The 22,571-nt window shown below is 43.6% G+C and overlaps 1 protein-coding gene and 1 long non-coding RNA gene across 2 annotated transcripts; one reads left to right on the forward strand and one right to left on the reverse strand.

Annotated features, from left to right (window-relative positions):
• Window positions 1-1,530: 1,530 nt before the first annotated feature.
• cotl1 (coactosin-like F-actin binding protein 1) lies at window positions 1,531-15,693 on the forward strand. Its single transcript, XM_026172479.2, has 4 exons — window positions 1,531-2,018; window positions 2,838-2,920; window positions 9,567-9,724; window positions 14,090-15,693. Exons 1-4 carry the CDS (start codon window positions 1,942-1,944, stop codon window positions 14,198-14,200), a joined length of 429 nt encoding a protein of 142 aa, XP_026028264.1. The 5' UTR covers window positions 1,531-1,941; the 3' UTR covers window positions 14,201-15,693.
• A 3,961-nt stretch (window positions 15,694-19,654) lies between these two features.
• LOC145429652 (uncharacterized) lies at window positions 19,655-22,166 on the reverse strand. The gene is made up of 2 exons (XR_013909917.1): window positions 20,558-22,166; window positions 19,655-20,126 (listed from the first exon to the last, which is right to left on the reverse strand). It is a non-coding gene; the product is annotated as an uncharacterized LOC145429652 (long non-coding RNA).
• Between the last annotated feature and the right edge of the window lie 405 nt (window positions 22,167-22,571).

The raw sequence follows: 22,571 nt of genomic DNA on the forward strand, positions 1-22,571 counted from the left end.
ATAATGTTTAGAGATGCTAACTCTAGCTTCCTTGTCCACAGCAGCCACTTCTTTTTTTTAACTCAGTGTTTCTGGTGCAAAAAGTAGCTTCTGTAGTGAAATGCGAATCTAAGAAAACTCTCTGAACTGTGATGTTTTGAAGTTAAGGCTAAAAAAAGACAAAAGTTATGAACAAAGCACCATTTTGTTTGGACAGCTCCTTAGTCGAAAAGCTGCTCTGAGAACAGAGGACTTTAAATACAGTTTCTTTTGCAGTGGAAAAAATGGAAGGAAGCAGTTCTGTCAGAAGGCCCCACAAGCACGGCCTTTCTGTGATTAAAGTAAGGACACAACATTTATCAAGCTGTCATATTCATATTTAGGATGTTTAATAAGGAGAGAACATCTTCTCTCTCTCTCTCTCTGCAGCCTGCATGTAACAGCAGGTGCAGACTGTGAGGCAGACAGATGGAGATGAGGCTGGAGAGACAGAAGACATAACCAGCCCCCCTCCTGCAGTCTAACATAGTTATTTGTGTGGTTATTGCGGACCACTGAGTCTAAGTTTGCAGGAAAGATTGATGAAAGCTTGTGACCGACAGCAGGTCGACCAGCAGGTGGCAGGATGATGCAGGCACAAACAAACCAGGAGGTATAGCTCAGTTGGGCTTATGCCAGTGTCAAAGAGGAGGGAGATGACCTTTGACCTCTAGCTAGCCTATTTGATCAGTGGATGTTTTAAGCCCACCTCGTGGGTTTACGGTGTAGTTTATGTGAGTGTAATGACCAATGGCTTTGTGTCAGACTAGTACCTGTTCCTCAAATTAATTCATCTGCACTCTGCTGTGTAAAGTTGCGCTAGCAGGTAAAAGAAAGACCGGAAGTTGATCGTTTTAACTTAAGAATAAAAGTATCTAATTAAAATAAAAATGAGCAAATGCCAAAAAAAGCAAAACAATTGCGCTCATTCTCATGTTATTGTATAACATATGGCATATGTATTGCTTCCATTTTTACACCTTTTCCTTTGTGAAAGTTATTTTTATTCTGCTGAATCATTTTTGATACACTTTTACTTTTTTCATGTTTCTGACAGAACTTTGGCTGTCAGTATTGATAAACAGAGCCAATAAAAATAATCATTCACTGTAAGAGCAATTAAATAAGAAATGTCAATCTGGAATCAAATCGCTAAAAGATATATAATGTGTAATATTAGAATGAGAGAAAGAGAATTCATATTTATTTATTCCCTTACTAACAGGAAGAAATCTTCAGCACAACCAGGCTCAGAACCAGGATTACTGCCCACGTGATCCTGAAATATACAGAATTATAGAAACAGAAAGTTTCTGTTAATTCAAAGAAATTCAAAGAAAATCTCTTGTCCACAAAAAAGGACGTTTTACCTGTAGTGATTACTAATAGAAACCTATAATAATATTATTATTTATAATAATAACATTTCATGGTAATGCAGAATGTAAAATGGCTAAATTTGGTTTCAAGTCACTTTTGAGAACTTGCTGCTTTTGATTTTGTTTAGAAAATCCCTGCCGGAAAGTGTCGCTGCCTGTCGCCGTTGCCTTGACAGCGCTTCTTTTGCTAAACGCTCATTGACCAGGAGGAGGTGAACGCAGCGTCTGGGGGAGCTTCTCTGTCTGTCTGCTGGCAACCTGATTGACTAACATCACCCACGCCCATAAAGTGGTAACATACAGGAAATGAACCGAGCTGCTAGAAGAACAGCCGTCTTTTCCCGCTGAGTCTGACCGGCTTGATTGTTCCAGTGCAGTGGTCGTGATTTCCGACTGAAGCCCGCCGTGAAACGCTATCGGTTCTAGGTCTGATGTGTAGCATCCACTGTGCAAGTTAGCCGCTTTAGTACCGTGTAGCTGGCCCTCCCTGGTTCGGACCCATTCAACGCTCATTTTGCCTGCCTAACACTTCTCAATCCGAAAAATGGCAACCCAGATCGATAAAGAGGCTTGCAGAGAGGCTTACAACCAAGTGAGGGACGATAACACTGACATCAATTGGTGAGTGTGCGGGCACGGTTACTAACCCATACTCCATTGAAGATTGTGACTGTTTTATATTAACGCTAAAATTACCGAAAATGAATGACACGCGTGCATAACCCTGCATCTGTCTGGTGGTATTCTAGCAGTTATCCACTTCGGCTACCATTAAAACACCAAATAGAGTATTTATTTGATGTGGTGTTAGTTAAAAATTTATTTCTCTCTGTCTGTTACCGCCCACTGTTCCGTCTTTTCAATGAGGAAGAGCGCAACATGAAGAGACGGACTTGCTTTTGAAAAAGTTGAAATTGTGTTTAAATAAGCGTCGTTTGAATAAGCGGATACATGCCGAATAGCACACTAACTAATAAAGGCCAATAAAATGTAATCAGCTGTATGTTTGGTGGCGTTTACTTGTGCATTTCTGCACCAGAACTTTAAATTACCCTATGTTCCTATGCAGTTACGCCTGCTCATTGCGAAAACGCGCCAGAACGGCACATTGCGGACTGTTTCTTTAGAAAAACTGGCCAAAATACACGCAGCGTTCGCTGTCCTGTCCCTCGGATGTGGCTGATCTGTATTCTGACTGTTCAGCGGTCACACGGCGCACTGTTATCAGGCCCGGCGGGGCAGAAGTAATTTCCTTTGTCCTGTATTCAATGGGGAAAATGTTATAGTGGTGACACTTGCAGATGGCTGATACACAGCTGCCACCTTGCATGGGCGTCTCAGGCATTTTTCTGCAATGGTGTGTGTGTGTGTGCGCGCGCGTGTGTGCATTATGCAAACTCATGTGATCCAACAGTAATTAGCCCACTGTGCTCCTTCCAGGGCTGTGTTTAAATATGAGAACAACATCATCGTGCCTGGAGGACAAGGGACTGACTATGAGGACTTCAAGATGCTGTGCACAGGTAAGACTGGATCAGTTTTAAACGCAGGGCTGTGGCTGTGTAGCTGGCTGCTGTAGATTCTGTAAAACAGCCTATATATCAGGCAGCTTGACTTGGCGGGACACTAATCTTTTAAGACTCTGTGCTCCATCACCCAATGAGCCTTGAGCCTGTGACGAGGCTGTCAGAGCACTTAGCTGTGTATTCATTGTGTTGCATAATCTGGTTCACAATATCAAGTTTTTTTTACTACAGGGCGGCCTACATTTGTCTATTGGTGCAAACTACAATGGAAATATGTTAACTTTTAGTTTTACTCCTTCAACGAGCTGATGTTCATTAATATTTCACCTGCCTCTAACAAGAGAGCCTCCAAAGCACCCATCGGCCGCTGTGGTGTAATGACTTCCAGTGCGCAAACCTTTTATGTATAGATTTCAAAAAACCCATCTCACTCCGGTTCCCCTTTAGAGAGAGCGAAGCATCTGCTCAGATGATGGGTGTGGCAACTGCTAATGCAAGCTCTTTAAAGCTTCAGGGCCTCCTGTGTCTCTCTACTTCCTGATGTCTAGAGCTCACATTCCTATGTTGAAATCACTCCTTTACAACAGTGCTTTACATGTAACCGCTCAGCTGCTGCGTTCGCTATTAGTTCCTGTTCAGTGATGACACGCACATCTCCCTCTGTGGGCTCGTTTGCCTTATTTAGCAGTGAAGTTGTAACCTGCAGAAAAAACCCCTCTGCGTGCGTGCGTGCGTGCGTGCGTGCGTGCGTGCGTGCGTGGGAGGAGCTGCCGCAGACTTGAGTTTAGTGAGTTCAGATCAACTCTTGTAGAATATTGATCTTAAACTTATACTGCAGCAGGAAGTGAAAAAAGAAGATGCTGCATGCTGGGGTATTGTTTCACCAAGATCTGGTTCCTCATTTTTTAATGTAGTTTAAGACTTTTTAATCCTAGTTTCTTCTAAGAAAATGTAACTGCAATCAATGACTTATTTATTTAGAGGTATATATTATTGAGTAAACTCTTCACCATGTTGTAAAGGAGACTTTCACTTTTTAAGTCGTCCAAATGTATATTTTAAAAACAATCACCTGTAAGCCAAAATGAATGCCCATATAACCACCAGACGATGGGTGATTCAGAGATGTATCGACTTTTCATCTTTCTGTGCGTTACTGTGCAGTTAAATTCAGGTGGTTCTTGTTTTCAGAAGATGAATCCTAACCAGCTTGTTAGGTGAACTTCCATGAAATATGGTTCAGACTTGTCAGGTTCCCCTCAGGATGAATTATAAGCACAGGGTGATCTGTGCCCAGGCATAAATTGTTTAAATATTGGATGCATTCCCATAAAACATAGTTCAGAGGATACATTTTACTGGGTTTAATGTCCAGATTTTACTGTAACACCTCCAGCTAGCCAACACTTTTACATAGCCCTAAAATATTTGAAGACCTGCTGACTCAACTCGGAAAAAGGTCTAGTGCAGACATTCATAGCCCCCAGGGGACGAATCAGAATTTGCCTGTAGTTTTCTGGACCTTTGATCCGTCTATGGATTTTTATGGATTGCTGTTTTAAAACTAAAATAAAGAATTCTATTTATTTATATATTTCCACCTGTGTCACGGCGGTGCAGCGGTGTCGCCTCTTTACGAGAAGGCTGTGGGTTCAAATCTGTCGCTAAGCACGAGCTTGCAGCTTCCTCCCACAGTCTGTAGGCATGAATGTGAAGTTAACTAGTGAGTGTGGATGTGGGTATGAATGCTGCTTTCTCTCTGTGATGGCCCTTTGATGCCCTACCCCACATGCTGCCACGTTTCTTCTGGAAATAAACGAAGATGCACATCTGTACGTTTTTAGCAATTTCCAAACCTGAGGTCTGATCTTTTTAATCAGTTGTGTACAAATAGCTTAAAGTGCTAATTATAAAAGGTGGTGTGAGCTCATTAGGAGGAATCCAGCTGCCTTGACCTCACCGCCCTCAGGCCTCGCTGTTAGCGTAGATTAAAAACACCAAATTTGGACACAGTCGACATGCTGGTAACACCACTCCTTGCCTGATCCACCTGACACCGTCCACAGGAGACGGCTCCGGTTGCTTTCAGAGGGGACGGGTGGGTGTGCTCGGGAAGGCAGGGTGTCGCCCGACAACTCCTGAAATGAAGGCACTTAATGCAGAACAACCTCTGTGCCGACAGGTCGCTGTTCTGCATCCTCATCGTGTTGTAGTTTCAGTGCAGATTTGTCTGCAGAGTCAGCATGGCTTTAAAGGAAAGATAAACCAGGAAGAGAAAGGCAGACGGAGGAAGTGGGAGGGTGTGGTTCAGCGCCAGGTCGGGTGAGGATTTGTCTGTACTGGTTTTCTCTCTGGTGGCTCAAACAATGATGAGAGCCATGACAAAGAGTTCATTAATCGCATATAGCAATATTTGGATGTGACAGAGATTGATTCACAGACATGTCTGAGTCAGGTGACTGCTTGTGCAGTGAGGTGTTGACACGAGGGATGTCCTCTGTGGCTGATAAGACTGTTTATAGTGGCTGGTCCTGTCCTGACAGCCTGTATCAGCTGCTCCAATGTAAAGATAAGACGTTTCACTGTGAAGACTTTAACGCAGCAGAGACTTAAAATAAGCCAGTTTACATCTTCAAACCAAAGCCACTGAATTTCCTGCTGAAATGCTTCCTCGTCAGGACATCACAACTTAATAAACCTAAGATAAAATCGCTTAATGTTGTGTTTTTCCAAATAGTTGATTGAATACATCAGAATGCACATAAACAACCTTTTCCACTTGGATTGGATTCACATGTCTATACTGTGGCTTTGGGTCGATACAGAATACTGATCAGGCACCAGTGTTAACCCTAAACTATGTCCTTCACTGGAAATCATTCTTTTATATATAAGGTAGCAAAATATAGCAATAAATATGGAAAAGGACATAATCACATTCAAGTGCAGTTACAGTTTCCCAGCACGTGGGTTAAAATAACCGTATCCTAAATAAAGGAATGGTGCATCCCAGCAGTACAAGGAAGTGAAGAATGACCTTTCAGCTCTTTGTCACAATAACTTCACACAGGCCGTTATAAGCACCACGTGTGAATTTGTTGATATCAGCCAACATGTCTGACATTCAGCCAATATATCAGTGCAGCTTTTTACTCCAACTTCTTTCAGAGAACCGAGGTGTACGTCAGGACTTTTAATGACCCATTTTAAACTTTTCATTCGAATAGAAAATAGAGTTGAGCTTTTTTCCTGATGAGACTTTTTTATAAAGCTGTTGGCATCCGATACTCCACTCCACTGGTGACATTTCCAAACCAATAGATCACAGGTGGAGAGTGGAAAGTTGGCAGAGCTGCAATAACAGGAAGTTGAAAGAATCAGAAAACTTTATTGATCCCACAGGAAATGATGAAATTGTGGAATTCAAAGGCACTGTGAAATATTAGGGACCTTTACTTTTCTGGCACATGTACAGATGCGGTGCCCGGTCGTCACAGAAAGGGGTGACGTTAAAACAACTTGTAGTGAAAGGCGAGGAGCCCGAGCCAAACCCTCCCTGCAGCCAGCGGCACTCAGAGGGACGGTGCTGTTGATGCTTCAGGGCCGTGTTGCATCTAAATGCTGCCTGGTGGAGCTTTTAATGTGACACTGAAATATTTTGGCTGTATTTGTGCCATAATCTGAGATTTGTGTATCGAATGCTTCCATAAGTCTTTGAACATTAGAGGTATTCATTCAGCCTTTATTTGGTTTGCAGCTGGGTCTGTATGTTTGCAGTGCAGTTATTCCCAAAATGAAACGGCTCTTTGCCCTGCAGCCCACAGAGAACAACATCTGGAAGATGGTAATGAGTAATCTGTGGAGCACCTGAAGGCAGGGCGGGCAGGAGTGTGTTTATTGGACAATGTGTTGACATCCTGCAGGCGTGATAAGGCATCTGCACTTTCCTTAAAATTCAAATATAAGTCCTTTCCACGTTTTCTGACTTCTTAGACCAAACAAGGCTCCAGCAGAGTGGTATGCTGGATTTATGCTTCTGCATTGGTGTTCGCTTGTGGCTCTTTGGGCCTTAGAGAGGCATTGTGGGAATTCAACCAAAGCAGTTGCTGCACAGACGCGCTTGGTGTGCAGTTATTTCTAAAAAGCAAACAGCAGGTCAGCTGACGATGACGATGCTGTGGTGCTGATTGGTTTGAAAAGTTGCTTTGAACAGCAAACGAGGACTATTTAGTTCCCCACAAAGAGGAAGAGAGGCTTTTTTTTTTTCTTTTTCTTTAAGCACGTAAAGACACGTTTCACTACTAACAAGTTGTTAATACTTTCTGAATGCTTTAGTTTAGCCACTAGCATGGAGAACAAAGGGACTACGAGAAGATTAGTCGTCATTAGTGGTTCTTCCACATTTTTTTTCGATGCTGTCCCCTTTTGACTGCACACGCCTACAACATGTAGATGTGGGTCCCACAGCTACAACAGGGGTGGGGAACTCCAGGCCTCGAGGGCTGGTGTCCTGCAGCTTTTAGATGTGTCCTTGATCCATCACAGCTGGTTTAAATGGCTTTATTACCTCTTCAATTTGTCCTGACCTTCTCCAGAGGCCTGGTAACGAACTAATCATTTGATTCAGGTGTGTTGACCCAGGGTGAGATCTAAAACCTGCAGGACACCGGCCCTCGAGGCCTGGAGTTCCCCACCTCTGGTCTACAGCATGCAGATTTGCAAAGGAAAAACACTAGTCTTCTCCATATTTAGGTTTTGCTATTTTTTGTGGTAAGAACAGAGAAGACCACCTTCTGCCAAAAAGCAAAGGAAGCATCTCCAAAAACGATATTTGTAGAAGTCTTCAGATGCTTGTGATTTATAAACCAGGACAGAGAAGTTCCTGTGAAAATTACAGATCATGTAGCTATATCACTGGTCTCTGTCCATCAGCTGTCTGCAATCATTTTGTAGGTAACAATGAGTCCTAGCAGTCATTCTCAGTTGGTGTCTTCAGAGTTTAAATAGGTTTAACTTTGTATTTAAATCACTAAGCTTCCATGCAGTTACGGTGTCTGTTTATCAAGAGAGATTACGCTCTGATAGGTGGTTTTTGATTGAATTAACCATTTCACTTATTTTCCAAGTACCAGTGCCAAATATGTGTTTCACTGTCACTAATGTAAATGCTTTTCTTCATATACCAACTTTAACTGAACATCTTCGGCTTCTGGACTGTTAGTTGTTGAAAGGTTTGGTAAAACTGAACCTCCAACTTTTCAAAATTCTCTGGAGGGGCAGCCAATCAGAAGAAAGTTTGCTTAACAGAAGGGGGAGGAGCTAAACTGTTTTAGTCAGAATGAATTGAGGGGTAGCACCAAGGCCCATCAAAAGATGAATAAGGACCATTTTTGAATTATGAATAGAATTCAAGAGTAAATGTATGGATGGCAAAGACACCGACCATGATTTTATCAAGTTCTTGATTCGTCATTTTGTCTGTCAGATGCCAAAAAGAAATAAAAGACGCTGCTTGTAATTAAGCACATCTTGTGGTGATGTCAAACATCAGTCCAAACAGTTCAAATGTATTCAGTTTAATATCCTCTGAGGAAAAGAAAACAATGAAGTCCTCAAATGAAGAAGCTGAGGAAAGAAGGAAATTAGGAAGGATTTGGAGGTTTTGAGCAAAACGTTAGTCTCTGTATATCTATCTGTACATATGACAGATAACACACTGCCTATATAAAGTTAAAGAGCTGACCACAACGGAATAAAAAGCTTGAAGACTTAAAAAACAGGTCAGTCAATTTCGTTAAGATTTTAACCACCAACATTTATACTTGATCTTTATTCTTAGTACAGAAATTCTGAATTGGTGCATGGCTGAAATTATTCATCCATCTATTCAAATTAAGTGACCGTTCCTTAATCTCTACTCAGAATTTTGAGTTAGCAGATGAAGAGCACATTCATGATTTTCTTAAGATTTGGTGGAAAGCTGCATCTGAGTGGAAACCCAGGATCCCGAGGCGGCGCGAGGCGGACAAAAGAAGCAGCAGAAATGTTTGTTCGTTCATGTCGGCGCACTTGTTTGTATTCGGGCGTTATTCTCAGATTGCAGTGGACCACCGTGACAGTGACGGGCGTGGTCACCGGGAGGTTTGCGACACAACCGCAGGGCTCACAAACGATTTTACTCATCTAGTCTACTGACCTGAATACTCCCCGGCTGCACAGACGCGCTCTCACAAAGCGTCCCTCTGGTTTGGAGTGCTGGGACTGTGCCACTGGGACAAAAGCACACAACTCTGCACAGCAACACTTAAAATGTAAAACTGGTGATCAAAGCACAAACTCTACAGTTACAGTTTTAACTGATCGATGGTGGCCAGTTCTGAATAGACTAATAAAACTTAGTGGATAGCATTGGGTTGCATAAATAAATATCCAGCGATGTGTTTGCAAATATGAAAATAGCAATAAGTTATGTCCGCATGACAACAGCCCAAAATCTAAAGACAATTAATGCTTAATGTGTTGTATTTCTTTGATAGTGTTTTTTATAACTCCATCTGGTGCCATCCTTTCTTCCTCACTGATTGGTTAGTCGATGTGTTCGGCTTTAATCTGTCTTGACTCGTGCATTCCCGTCTTCCCTCAGACGACGCTCGTCTGTTTGGCTTCCTCCGGATCACGACGGGAGATGCCATGAGCAAACGAGCCAAGTTCACCCTCATCACCTGGATCGGGGAAAGCATCAGCGGGCTGCAGCGTGCAAAGATCAGCACGGACAAGACGCTGGTCAAAGACATTGTGCAGGTCAGTGACTGGAGAAAGTAGCAATTAAAGTAATGGTTCCTTTGGGGAAACTGGTGGCTTTGCATTCGCACGACACTGGATTCAGAACAAAAACAACGGAAGGATAAATGTGTTATGGACTCTTTGTATTTCTGAGGCCATATTTAAAGGTGGACACAGGCACTCTGAGGTCACCCATCGGTCAGCGCCCCACAGTTTATCAGCCAGTGTCCGTTTTGACAGATATTTAGATTTTAGTTTCAGTCATAATGTAGACAACTGAAGTCTCTTTGCTTCAGTTGACTAAATCAGCGGTCCCCAACCCCCGGGCCTGGGACCGGTACCGGTCCGTGAGTCGTTTGGTACCGGGCCGCGAGAGTTGAGGCTCAGGTGTGAAATGTCTGGTTTTCAGGGTTTTTATCGGTTTTCAGCGTTATTTTGTTATCGTTTTTATCGTTAACTCTGTTTTCCTGGGTCTTTTCACGTGTGTTATGAATAAATCTTCTTTTTTTCGGTACCGGTACTAGTTTTATTTTGTTGTATTTATCCACAACACCTTAAAGGCTGGTCTGTGAAAATATTGTCGGGCATAAATCGGTCCGTGGCGCAAAAAAGGTTGGAGACCGCTGGTCTAAATGGCATGAGACTGCAGTCGTCCAAGTCTAAAGTTGATTCAGCTCAAAAAAAAAAAAAGGTGTAAAAGTTTATTATGTACGGTGAGAGTTTACAAAGGTCACAGTTTACAGATTGTCTTATTTTGCTTGTCCACACATCTCTTCCTCCCATGTGTTGACATTTTGTTGTGTTGTCAGGAGAAACGGGGAAGATGGGTGCTAACTTACTTAAGCTAATTAACTTAATTAGCTTTGCTTTATATTTGAATCATTGACAAAGTGTCAGTACTTGTCATTATAGTTTTTGTCCTCATGCATAAGATTTATTTAGCTGTGTCAGAAGAAAGTGTGCCCTGTTGGGTCCTATGATGAATTATTGGTCAACAAAATTAACACTGTTGTTAGGTGAGACTATCAAACATGACATACGGCTGCAACGTGAAAACCTTGGATGCCCGCTAATGACCATTTAATTAGTATCAGACTAATAAAGTTCTTGCATTTAGCTCGAGTTAGCGGTGGTGAAGCCTAGCAAGTGACCTTTGGACATAATTAACGGTACATGTGGAGGTTTGGTTTCTGATAGAGACGGCACGATATCACTTTTTAATGTCCGATTCCGATATCATAAATTTGGATATCTGCCGCTATCGATATGAATCCGATACAGCGCATTTTGTAATCAATAAAACTGTTTTTTGTAAATATCTTGCTGCATTTTGTATAAGTTCATACTCAAGTTTTAAAAAAACAGGAGACTGAAGCTATTCTGTTATACCTGTATGCAAAAAAATACACTGCACCCAAAACATTTCATAGTTCAGCAACACTGATCACTCTAATAAATTTAAACCTACACCATCCTCCCTATTCTGGTATTTTAAAGAGTACTTACCTACCTCACTAATAGGGTTGCCAACTCCCAGCAAAAATATTAGGGAACCACCCCCCGCCCTTAATCGATGTAATCAACTTTAATTTAATGCATGTGTAAAACAAATGCACAGAAATCAATTATTTTTCTACAATATTTAAATAGATTCAACATCTTTCTTCAACAGAATTGCAGACTGCACAGATGGTACCAAAGGAAAAAGTACTATAGCTTACCTGGGTGTATATTAGACTTATTAGTTACTATCTACAATAATGGATTTCTATACATTTAATCGGATGACCACTTTTGTTGTAAGATTCAGATAATTATTTATTCAAAGTTGTTAAATGACATAACAAAGAAAAGTATTTCTTTGTGCCCCCCTTTCCCTGTTAATGCCCAACCTGGCCCCCGACAAAACTTTGCTAGACCCGCCCCTGCACAGTTACCAGCTGTCAGCTGCTTAGAAAAGGATCCTGGTGTTATTTGTCTCTCAGAAACAGTTCATAACTTCAACTCATTCATGTCACCTAAAAGGTAAACCTGTTTCTCCATCACCTGTTCAGCTCTAATGATTCAGTAAGGACATCTCCTGGTTTCATCTTCATGTTTCCCTCTCACCACATATCCAAACCGACATCATGACCAGCAGCTTTACAGCTGTGGCTCCAGCAAACATCAGCTGATACTAGAAATTAATATTAAATACATTCTAACAACAGCTGATCACTTTTAAACGTGCTGCTGTCGTTTATCCGCTGGTCTCCTCTTTCTAGCGCAAAGTGGGCGATAAACAAAAAAGAAAGACGGATTTGCGGCAGAAAAACCGATCAGTTGATCATTGATCAGTTTCATGTTTGAAGTAATAACGGGAGAGGGAGGGGGAGTGAATGAGAGAAGTAGATGCAACTGCGCAGCAAAGACAGAATAACTCCAGCTTTGTCTATTTTTTAATTCTAGCTGAAGTCCGGGACAAATCGCTTCCTTTTCACCTCAGTATGGAACTCCGATGGCCAGTCCAGCTGTGGCTCAATATATCAGTTGTTAAGCTTAACATGGAAATACTCTGCAAACATTCAGGGATGAACTTACACACTTGCTTTACTTCTCTGGGATAGTTTTCGCCGAGATGAAATGCTGCGGTTAGGAAGCATGTAGCGAGGCTCCAAATGCTTCAACAGACCACACAGGTGTCGCAGACAACAGCCGCTCTATCACGTGACACATACTGCCCCGATGCGCCGAGCTGGGTTACGGCAAGTAGCGCGTTTTGTGAGGTCATTTTGTGATACTTCGGATCGGATTACATTTTTTTATTTCTCTCCGATATCCGATCCAGTAATTTACGTCAGTATCGCACCGATACGTAATATCGGATCGGTCCATCTCTAGTCTCTGACTGTTTTTCAATGTAACCTTTATTCGGCTTGTGTCATTGGGGTTAAAGATCACTTCTGTGGGGAAACCTCCCACCAGAGCAGGATGACAGTCAGTCCATGCAAATGAAATGATGTTGAAAACCAAGTGATGACAGTAAAATCAGGAAAATGACACAAAACAAAGACAAACGATGAGGTTACAGGATACGGTCTGTAAGGGATATGCAAAAATAAATGAAGTCTGCATAAACTTTTATAAACCACAGAAGAAATTCAGCTCTTGCCATCAGATTTCTGTAGTATCAGAGTAATGTAGTTAAAGCTATCCGTGCATTCATGAGTTCTTAAGGAACGGCCGTTTCAACGTGACAATGGTGACAAAAAAACAAAGAAATCCAGTGGACTAGAAATGCTGCACTCACCTGCAGCACAACAACACAGCACAACATGAGCTTAAAGAGCGCGGCTGCATTTACCAATTACCAAATTACCAAAGAGGCTTATATGTTGGTGTTAACGTCAGAGTGGCCAAAACATTTTTAGCTTTGAATTCACGCTGAGCTGATAAAACGCGGCAGGTTGCTCAGGACGAGCAGCCAGTTCGTTGGCAAACAGGAAGTCGATTCAGTTGTGGTTATTACTGCGGAGGAGGTGAAGAATTACAGGATTAAAACCAACAAAGTAGTGTTGAAATAACACCTCGGTTCAAAAATAATATGGCTTGCTAGAACATGTGACTACCTCGTGCTGATGAGCTCCAGCAGTGGAACATGCTGCATGACGGGTTTTGGATGCAGAAGACTGTATTAGCTGTAATAATACAGATAATATCGGTGCCTAAATTAAAGTTGTTGGTGACACTTGCAAGAAATGAAGCGTAGCTTCGCCCACCTACACAGGAGCTGATGATAACTCACCGGTAGCCTGTCTGCAGCTGCTGTAAGCTGCTTTGCAACCCACCTCCACCCCAGAACCTCCTTTAAATGCTGTCTCAGACTTGATTAACAGCAGCTGCTTTCCCTCCGCTTATGCATTCAGTACATCTTCATGGAGGGGCAAATGTCAATCAATTTGTCACTAACTTATTATGTAATTTAATTTTTCCCCCTATTTCCAGTTTACCTTTTAATTTGTATTAAACTGTGAAGGAGTTTATTGAAAGCATCCTCATAATGCGCATCTAAATACAGGCTGCTTATCGTAGGGATGCACGCCTGTAATTAGGCAGATGATATGGTGTTCATTATTGTCAGCAGGTCATATGTATGATGTGGGCTATCGCCAAAATTATTTTAGACATCTCCAGTATCGTAGCAGAATTTCACAATCGAAGCTTCATGTTTTTAGAAGATTTTAAAGAAAGTTGTCTCTTGGATTAACTGCTGGACTGAGCAGAGAGAAGTATACATGTGGTCATAAAGTATGCTCGAGTAAAGTCCTGTTAGCTTTGAGTGTTCTCATGTAGATGCATTCTGGTATCGCTGGTCTTCTCTGATCTTCTCTTCTCTCTGTGCAGAACTTTGCCAAGGAGTTCATGATCAGTGACCCGCGGGAACTGGATGAGGACTACATCCGCACAGAGTTGAAGAAGGCCGGCGGAGCCAACTACGACGCCCAGGCCGAGTAAAGAAGTGCCACTGGAAGGGTCGGGTCAGGGCGGAGCGGCTGTGGGTGGCGGGGTGGGCTTGGGTTGTCTAAATGGGGGGGCGGGGAGTGTTGGGACTGGGCTGCTACCTCTCGGGGAGAGGGCAGGGCAGGATGGAGAGGGCACTAGTGACAAGTAGACCGTCACAGGAAGCTGAACCAGCTTACTGAGGAAAAGCCTCTTTGGATGTGTCCACATCTGTATCAGGGTGCTTCTGTCCTCGATTTGTAGGATAAACAGCTGGAACCAATGCAGCTGCATAACAGAATATACAGGTTAACCACCACAAACGTGTGCTTAAAGCAAGCATATAAGCACTCTTACAGGTGTCCTCTCCTTTCTGACACCCTGCCCTCTCCCCAGTCAGCTCATGGTTGGTTATCTACTGTGCTGTGCGTCATCATCTCGCGCTCCTCCTCATCTCAGCTGTCGTCCGGCTTCAGCGCCATCCGACTGAAAGCGAAGGAGGAAAATGTGGAAAAACTGGAGGGCTTCACTTCAAAGATGCCCTGAGAGCGGCTCATGTTATTAAGACTGTTCACCGATAAGAGCACAGCAGACACCCCTCGCTTGCAGGCATGTGTTAGATACCAGAACATGCTCGTAGTCTTAATACACTGTACCTCCAGGTGGAAGAGATCTCCATTTTCCCAACAGTATCCTCGGTGATGGTTGGCGGCTTGTTTTGAGCAAGCTTAGCATTTCTGCTGAGTGCACATTTAACTGCCTCTTCATCTCCAGCCAGACAGCTGTGTTTGGATTACAGCTTCAGAGTTCACTGTAATTGATCCTCCTCTGAGCTGTGGAGCCTTCTTGTCCCTCTAGTTTCTGTTTGTCTTTATCCGTGTCAGCTGAGATGGCAAACAACCATGTTCGTGGCTTAGGCCTGTATTTTGCTATAGAGGCACAAAGGAATGACTAATATATTGATCTGTAAGCATCCGTTGCAGTCGGCTATCGCCTGTTCGCCTCAACCTCAGAGGATAGTGAAAAATGGAGGTCTTTTCTTCTGGTGTCTCATCTCATCATCTACCACTGAAAGGTATCCATGCATACTGTAACCTACTGTGTTTGACTGCCTTAGTCTCCCATGGAGAGAGGGTCATCATGGGAGCTTGTGGACACTACACTGTGATTGGCTGTCTTCTTTTACATGTGGGCGGGATGTGGGTCTGAGCCCGTCGTCCCGACCCAGGAGCAGCCACGTCTCGGTTGTAGCATCTGTTTTTATTTAGGTTCAACCCTCCCTTCCCCCCCCTGCTAAAAAGGATAAAATAGGATTGTATTTCTTTGTACTTTTCTTGCTTTTGAGATGAATTTTATTTTCTCTGGAAAGTTTTACTTGATCATTTGTTTTGTTTTTTGTTTTGTTTTTTTTAACATTGGAACAGGAAAAAAAAATCATGCTAAATTGAAATAAAACAGAATGGGCACAAGACCGGTCATTTCAAAATAAAATTTGATGTTTTTTCCAAAACCTAGTGTCTCCAAAGTGTCTTTTGTGTCTCTTAACCTCCATTTGTATTACGACAGTAACCCAGCAAACACATCTATGTTGGCCCAGAGTCGGTAGGTGTGGGTCAGCAACAGGATTGTGCGTGGAGGGCAAGACCACACTCGTCAACTTTGCATCCTCCTCCATGTGTCACCAGCACCAACATCTGTGAAGGCCTGGTTGTTTCCTCAATGATACACATCTGCCCCGTTCAGGTGGCCTCCTTTTGTCTTGCTTATTTCAGCAAGATGATGCTAAAGCGCTCCGTGCACGTGAACCGTTAGCCTACGTAGGCTAACCCGGCGTGCCTGCAGTCCATACCAGTCTGCATCCGGCACATTATGAAATTAAAAAGACAAAACGGAGCAAAGGCAACTGAACAGCAAAAATATAATATGATGCAAGAATGGGAAAATATTATTCTTTCAAAAATGCTGTAATGAGTCTGCCCAGTTCCCAAAGACTCTTTGAGGTAACGCAACACGGTCCAAAGATGCTCCTGCCTCAATCAAAATGAGCTTTCCCAGTTTGAACTTTTGATGTTTAAATGATTTAAAAATCATTTACACACCTCCCCCCTCCGCTTGTATTGGTTGCTCTTTATCGAACATTGCGAGGATTGAATCAATACGAAGCAGTCTGCAGTCATGACTTGGTCACATCTAGTAAGTCAGCATGTTAACGGAGAATATCGATGCACATTCGCACATTATCACTTTCAAAAGCAGGTTTGCAGCCAGAGTGACAGCTGCTGGTGTGTAATAGGTCAGTCGATGGCTCCCGGCTGTTCCAGCCCAAACACTGTCTGTGTGTGTGTGTGTGTGTGTGTGTGTGTGTGTTGTTTGTCCTTGTTACAGCTCCCCGTTGAGTGGATGACTGTTTGTTTGCTGCTGATCAAACACTGAGTGATTGTGCATACAGTAGGCTGGTGCCTGCCTGCTGGGTGGTTGCAGCAGTGTGTAAAGACTAATGGCAGGTTTCGTAATGACAGAGCTGTAAGGAAGTGAGTAGTGGATGCAATTTGAGATGTTTCACCATCAGTGTGTGTGGGAGTTTGGGCGAGTTGAGACAGGCATGCTGGGACCACAGTGTTGAAGCTGATTCTCTTAAGATATAGATTAATTTGCCTTAAAAATGAGTGGATGGGCCTTTATCACAGCAGACTTGTTACAGCAGGTCAATGAAGTCATACAAGGAGGAACCACATGTGTCTGTTGTGTAGTGCAATAAAGTTTCTTCCTTTATTTTCAGTTCTCTTGCCCACAAGGTTTTAAACGGTTGTCAGCGTTTTCCCCACGTCTCTGTGTGAATGCTGCTTAAAATAGACCCAACACAGAGGCTGTGGCGCTGCTTTAAAGAGGACCCGCTCTGCTCAGCGCTAACTCCATACAGGGATTCTTCTAGTTTTGTAAATTCATAGTTTAGTTTAATCTTATGCTGGTGCTGGGTGCAGCCCCACAGTTCTTCATGTGTCTGACATAAGCGATTCGAGCTCCTCCCTCTTTAAAGAGCATGAGGGTGGGAATGGATGTTTGTGTCTGTGTGTGCCTGTATGTCTGTGTCTATATGTCAGGTTGGGTATCAGACGCCACCTCTCTGGGGACATCTCAGGCCCTCCAAGGTTTGGAGGCCTATCTCCACCCACCACCACTTCCCCTGCCGGTGGCGGACTCCCTCAGGTGTCGGTGTGTTGGTGGTTCTTTGTGTCTGGGGATGGGCGTCCGGGTACACACCGGCTCACTCCTTGGCGGCCGCTTGTCGGGGCCTGGGGCCTGGGGCTCGCTCGGGCCCCTTTGGAGGTGGGGTGCCCCCGGCCTCTCGGCCTGGGGCTCGGTCACTCAGGCACAGCTGGGGGCCGGCGGAGCTCACGGGCGCGTCACTGCAACTCCCCCTGACTTCTGCTCCGCGGCTGCTGGGCGAGCCCTCATCTGGGACTCTCCTCAGCTCTTACTGGGACAGTGGCGCGGCTGCCCCTCTGTTGGTCTTCCATGGTCTCTTGTGTTCTGGGGGCCTCTGGATGTCTGGAGTTTTGATCTCCTCCATACCCGCTTCACACCCTGGAGGACGGGGCTGTGGCCCCCCCACACTCCCTAGCAGATCATTACATGGAGAAACCTTTGGAATGCAAGCATGCTGATCCACACAGGTATGCACACATGGGTATTCACAGACACGGACTAAAGCTTTCTTGGCTGCTGCCTCAAAGCACACTGTGCGCTGTCTATCTTGCGTGCTGCACAATATCGTTTATTATTTAGTAAATATTGATATCTATGACTAGCTAGTTTATTGTGATGGTGCTTTGTTTTCTCTATTATTATGTTGCTCTTTGTTGTTTGCTGTCTCCTCTGTTTGTTTTTTTTGTTTGTTTGTTTTTTTTTCTCCATACAGGTGACCCAGGAGTTCTTTTTTTTTTTCTCTCTCTTCCCCCCCCCTTCTCACCGTCTCTTCTCCCCTTTGGTTTTCTTTCTTTCTCTCCCCCTCTCTCTCTCATTCATTCCCCCTGTCCTATTTATTTAAAAAAAAAAAAAAATGACAAAGGATGAACTGAAGCTCTGCCATCACGTAATGTCGCATACTGCTGTTTCTGATGTCATTTAGAAAAAGAAAAAAAAAAAAGGGCCCTTAAATAGAAGAGGGTGGGTGGGGCTTCTGTGCCACAGACAGGAAATCACCTCTTAGTGACACCATACAGATCCAAGAGTAAAAAAACCAGTTTGGATCTGTGTGTTTGGTTGGTTTAAAGGTTTTGGTTTGGTTTGGCGGTTTAAAGAAGGTGATTTTGGTATTTGCTGATTTGCTGGGGGATTTCCCCCTCTGATCCTCGGCTGCTGGATTATGTTTATCCCCACACCCCCAAGAGATTTCCAGACATGTAGGTAAAAGAGTCTCGGCTGCAGATGACCCCTCCACAGGAACATTCACACCAACACAGCAATAAATAAAACAAGCCTGAAATGAGTCAAACATTTCTCATTCGGAGCTTTTGTTAGAGACCCACAGCACAGCTTTATGCACAAATACCGGATCATGGACCGGAGCGTTTATGGACTTTACTCCTCCGGAGAGCTCCTACTTTTCCCCCACAGTGCACGAGAACCATGACCCATTCCCTTTTAATTAAAATCTTCAGTCCGACTAATTAACAACGCTCAAATGAAAAAAGAAAAACAGTTTGTTAGAATTGCACTGGTTCAGTTTTGTGCACAGTGACTTCCACAGTGGTGTTGCGATTGTTGGCCTCTTCTTCCTTTCACTTTTGTGTCTCGCATGTTCTGACAGCTCCAAGCGGAGGGGGCCAAAGGTAAAAGCATGCACAAGCATCTATCGCTTTCTTTCAGAGAGGGATTTTTTTTTGTGCGTGTGTGTAAATGTTCCTGTAACCAGGAAGTACAACTCCTTTTCTGGAGTGTGCCTGGCCAAGACAAGCAGCGTTAACTGAGGATATTTTTGATAACAGGAAAAGCCGGGGCTCTGCGAGAAAAGCTGCACAAACACAGGAGAAGCTGCAAACTCCACACAGACGGGTCGAGCTTGAACGCAGCTCTCTCTTACTGTGAGCAAACTGCTAAGCACTGAGCCACTGTACCAGCATGCAGGACTGTAGGAGTCTGAACAAGGACCGTCAGATCAGTCCCTGCAGAGCTGGCACTCCAGTCCTTCCTGCATTCTTCAGACCTCCTCAACACAGCAGCCCACACAAGTCATGTGCTCTGAGAGAGAGAGAGGCAGGAATTGTCCTCCACTCACCCCACATATCTAAATGTTTATGTCATGATGCTGTTGTCTCTTTGAAAATTAATTATTCTTTAATTATTCACCTCTTAAACATCAGTTCCTGCCTTTTAACAGCTCAAGTAATGATTCGGACTATTCCAGTGTCATAACACTTCATACTTTTATGTTTTGGAACATAATAAATAAAAACAACCTCAGACGAGTTACAACACATTACATATTTATTTATGTATTTCACAAAAACTAAATCAAATTGCAGAAGCAGGCCATGTCCAAGCATTCAAGACACTTGGCAAACTTTCCAGAAGTGGACGTCCCAGCAAATTCACCCCAAGGTCGGCCTGTGCAAGGAGCTCCATCTCAGGCCTCAGTTAGCATGTTAAAGGTTAAAGTTCATGAGAGTACAATTAGACAAAGGCTGTACAAACATGGCTTGTTTGGAAGGGTTACCAGGAAGATGTCCTTCGGAATGTCCTTTGTCCCTTTGGAGAAAAGTAAACACCTCATACCAGCTGTCAGCACGGCGGTGGAGGGATGATGAGTTGGCCTCCTTGCAGTCACAGTATACCAAAGTGTCAGATGTGAGGCCGCGTGTCCCGCAGCTAAAGCTCAGACCAAACCGGGTCATCAACGGGACAGTGATCCAAGCTCAGCAGCAGATCTCCAACAGGACGGCTGAAAAAGAAAAGATGGTGGAGCCAGAGTCCAGACCTCAACCTGACTGAGATGCTGTGTGCTGCAACCTTCAGTGAACTGAGCCAACAATGTAAAGAAGAGTGGGCCAAAAATCCTCCACAACCATGTGACAAACCTGCAGCACACGATTGTTATTTCTGTCCTTATATGTAAAACTTTAGAATCGAAACTTTTATTTTTAACATGACTGCACGTTAAACAGGAAAGTGAGAACAACTGAGATCTGTCTCTAACACATAATGTGCGTATAAAGTTTCTTTTGAATGAGTCATAAGTTAATAGTGCCTGTCAATTCGTCTCATGTAGTAAATCATCATTATCTGCTGTGTAGTTATCCATTAGGAATCAAACTAGCTCCCAGTTTGTTCTGAAGTTGTTTAACAACTACGTAATCATAAAAGGGAACTTACTGCGTGTTTCCTTGTTTTCTGTCACGCTCATATTTTAATAAGGAATCAGGTCACCGTTTGTGCGGGTAATCCCTCGGCCTCTTTTTCTGTTCAGACAGGTTTTTCTCCTTTTGGACGGGACGGGAGATATCCATGATGTGGTTATGTGGGGAACTGCAGTGTGGAGTGGGAGCCCTTCAGAATAAAGTTGTTTTAACGTGAGGGTGAAGGAAGCTAAAGCAGTGTGTTCAGACATGGACTGAGGCACCAAGACCCTGCATATGAAAGTTACAGTGTATCATGTGAAACCACTAAGAACAAAGGTACAGAGCTAAACAGGTCCCCCTTAACTAATGATTAGCTACTTTACATCTGGATACATTTTTATCAGCAGTTACTGATTAACTAATAATTAACTAGAAGTTTCTCATTTGTTTCCTGCTTATTCCCAGGTAGCTGTGGTTGCTGGTTATTTTAAAGGGCTGCTCTTAAAAACAACCCAGCTTTAAATTTAAACACACCACAAGCGTCTCTGAACACTGAAAGGCTCAGACGGTTTGCATCAGTGCGGATCTCAGACTCAGAGAAACTCTGCGAGACATTTAGTTTGAAGTTTTCCATTAAAGCTTTTAACGTTTGGCTCCTTTTGTCCCAGTTTGTTGTAAGTGCTGCTGGACTGATTGAACATTTGGTTCGTCACAGCTCGGAGGCCTAAATCCAAACAGACTCAGATGCCTGTGTGATAACATCTGAGAGAAAGAGGCAGGCAGGGACCCTGGGAGAGAGAGGGAGCTCGTGTTACTCCCGATGAACTCATCTGCTCTACACAAATCCTCATCTCAACTCATCTTCTGCCACACCACATGTTTTATGCTTTCCATCGTTTTAAAGTGGTGTCAGTGTTTCCAAATGTAGCCTCAATCAGTAATAAGTGTAGTGATAACTCTTATTAGCAGCAGGATCCTCACAGCTCTGTCACTTTCATGTTCCCATTGTAGAAGCCAGCAAGTATTTCCCAGGAACACCGGAAACCAACCAGCGTTCCATAGCTGGAATACCAGTTAATTAACAGATTTTAAAAATGTAATCATCATTTGAAAAGCTTTTTTAAGGACAGTGCCAAAAATGATAAATATGAGATGTTCCACTGCAGGGATGAGTCAGAAACTGGATATGTGGCTCAGGATTCGGAGACTTTCTCAGCCCCCTGAGGGTCATAAGTCTGCGTCTCTGCAGAACTCTGATGAGTGATCCTCAGTCAAAGTAACTGTGGTGTTAGATGTGGCTGGGCTACATTTGGGCCAATGTAAGTAATTCCAGCCGACCACATCTAACAGCTGACGAATGCCTGCTTGCGGTCTACAGACAATCTTTGGTCTTGGATCAGGTGGTGCAGCCCTTTACTTATACCCAGTGATCACTTTTGCATGTCCGAGACTATTATTTGAATTTCAGATTACAAACATGAGACATTCCAACCTCTGAGCTTTTCTTTTTCTTTTTGGTTTCTTGTCACCCAAGAACGGCCTTTCTGGAAGCGTAAATGAAATATAGACCAGGAAGATGTTGGAAACCTCATCATACTGAGACGAAAAGAGGGAAGAGAGATAATGGTTGGTGGGAGGCCGAAGAAGGGGGGCGAGGGGAGCATGGAGATCGAAATTTACACGAGTGAGCAAAGCAAACGGGGGTGGGAGGTGGGGCGGTTCTCTTTTCAGATTCTTCCAGGCCATGTGAAAAGCAAAGACAGGGAGACAGAGGGGGGAATGCGAGCGTGAATGAGTCTGTCCTCAGACCTACTGTGTGCCAGCGCTGCGCGGCGTTGGCACAGAGACATCTTTGTCAGAGACTAACGAGCTGAGGGCCGCTTCATTCTCCCACCTCAAATGAGCATCTGTTTACAGAGGGCCTTTACACTGAACACAGGCCGACAGTCAGGCATCTGTTTGCTGTGATGTCAGTCTGTTGTTGCTTCTCTATCACCACCGATCATCAGTTCATCACCTGTCACATGACAGGCAAAAATACAGTTCCA

This window comes from Astatotilapia calliptera, chromosome 7 (genome assembly GCF_964374335.1).
Source record: "Astatotilapia calliptera chromosome 7, fAstCal68.1, whole genome shotgun sequence".
NCBI classification, from domain to species: Eukaryota; Metazoa; Chordata; class Actinopteri; order Cichliformes; family Cichlidae; genus Astatotilapia; species Astatotilapia calliptera.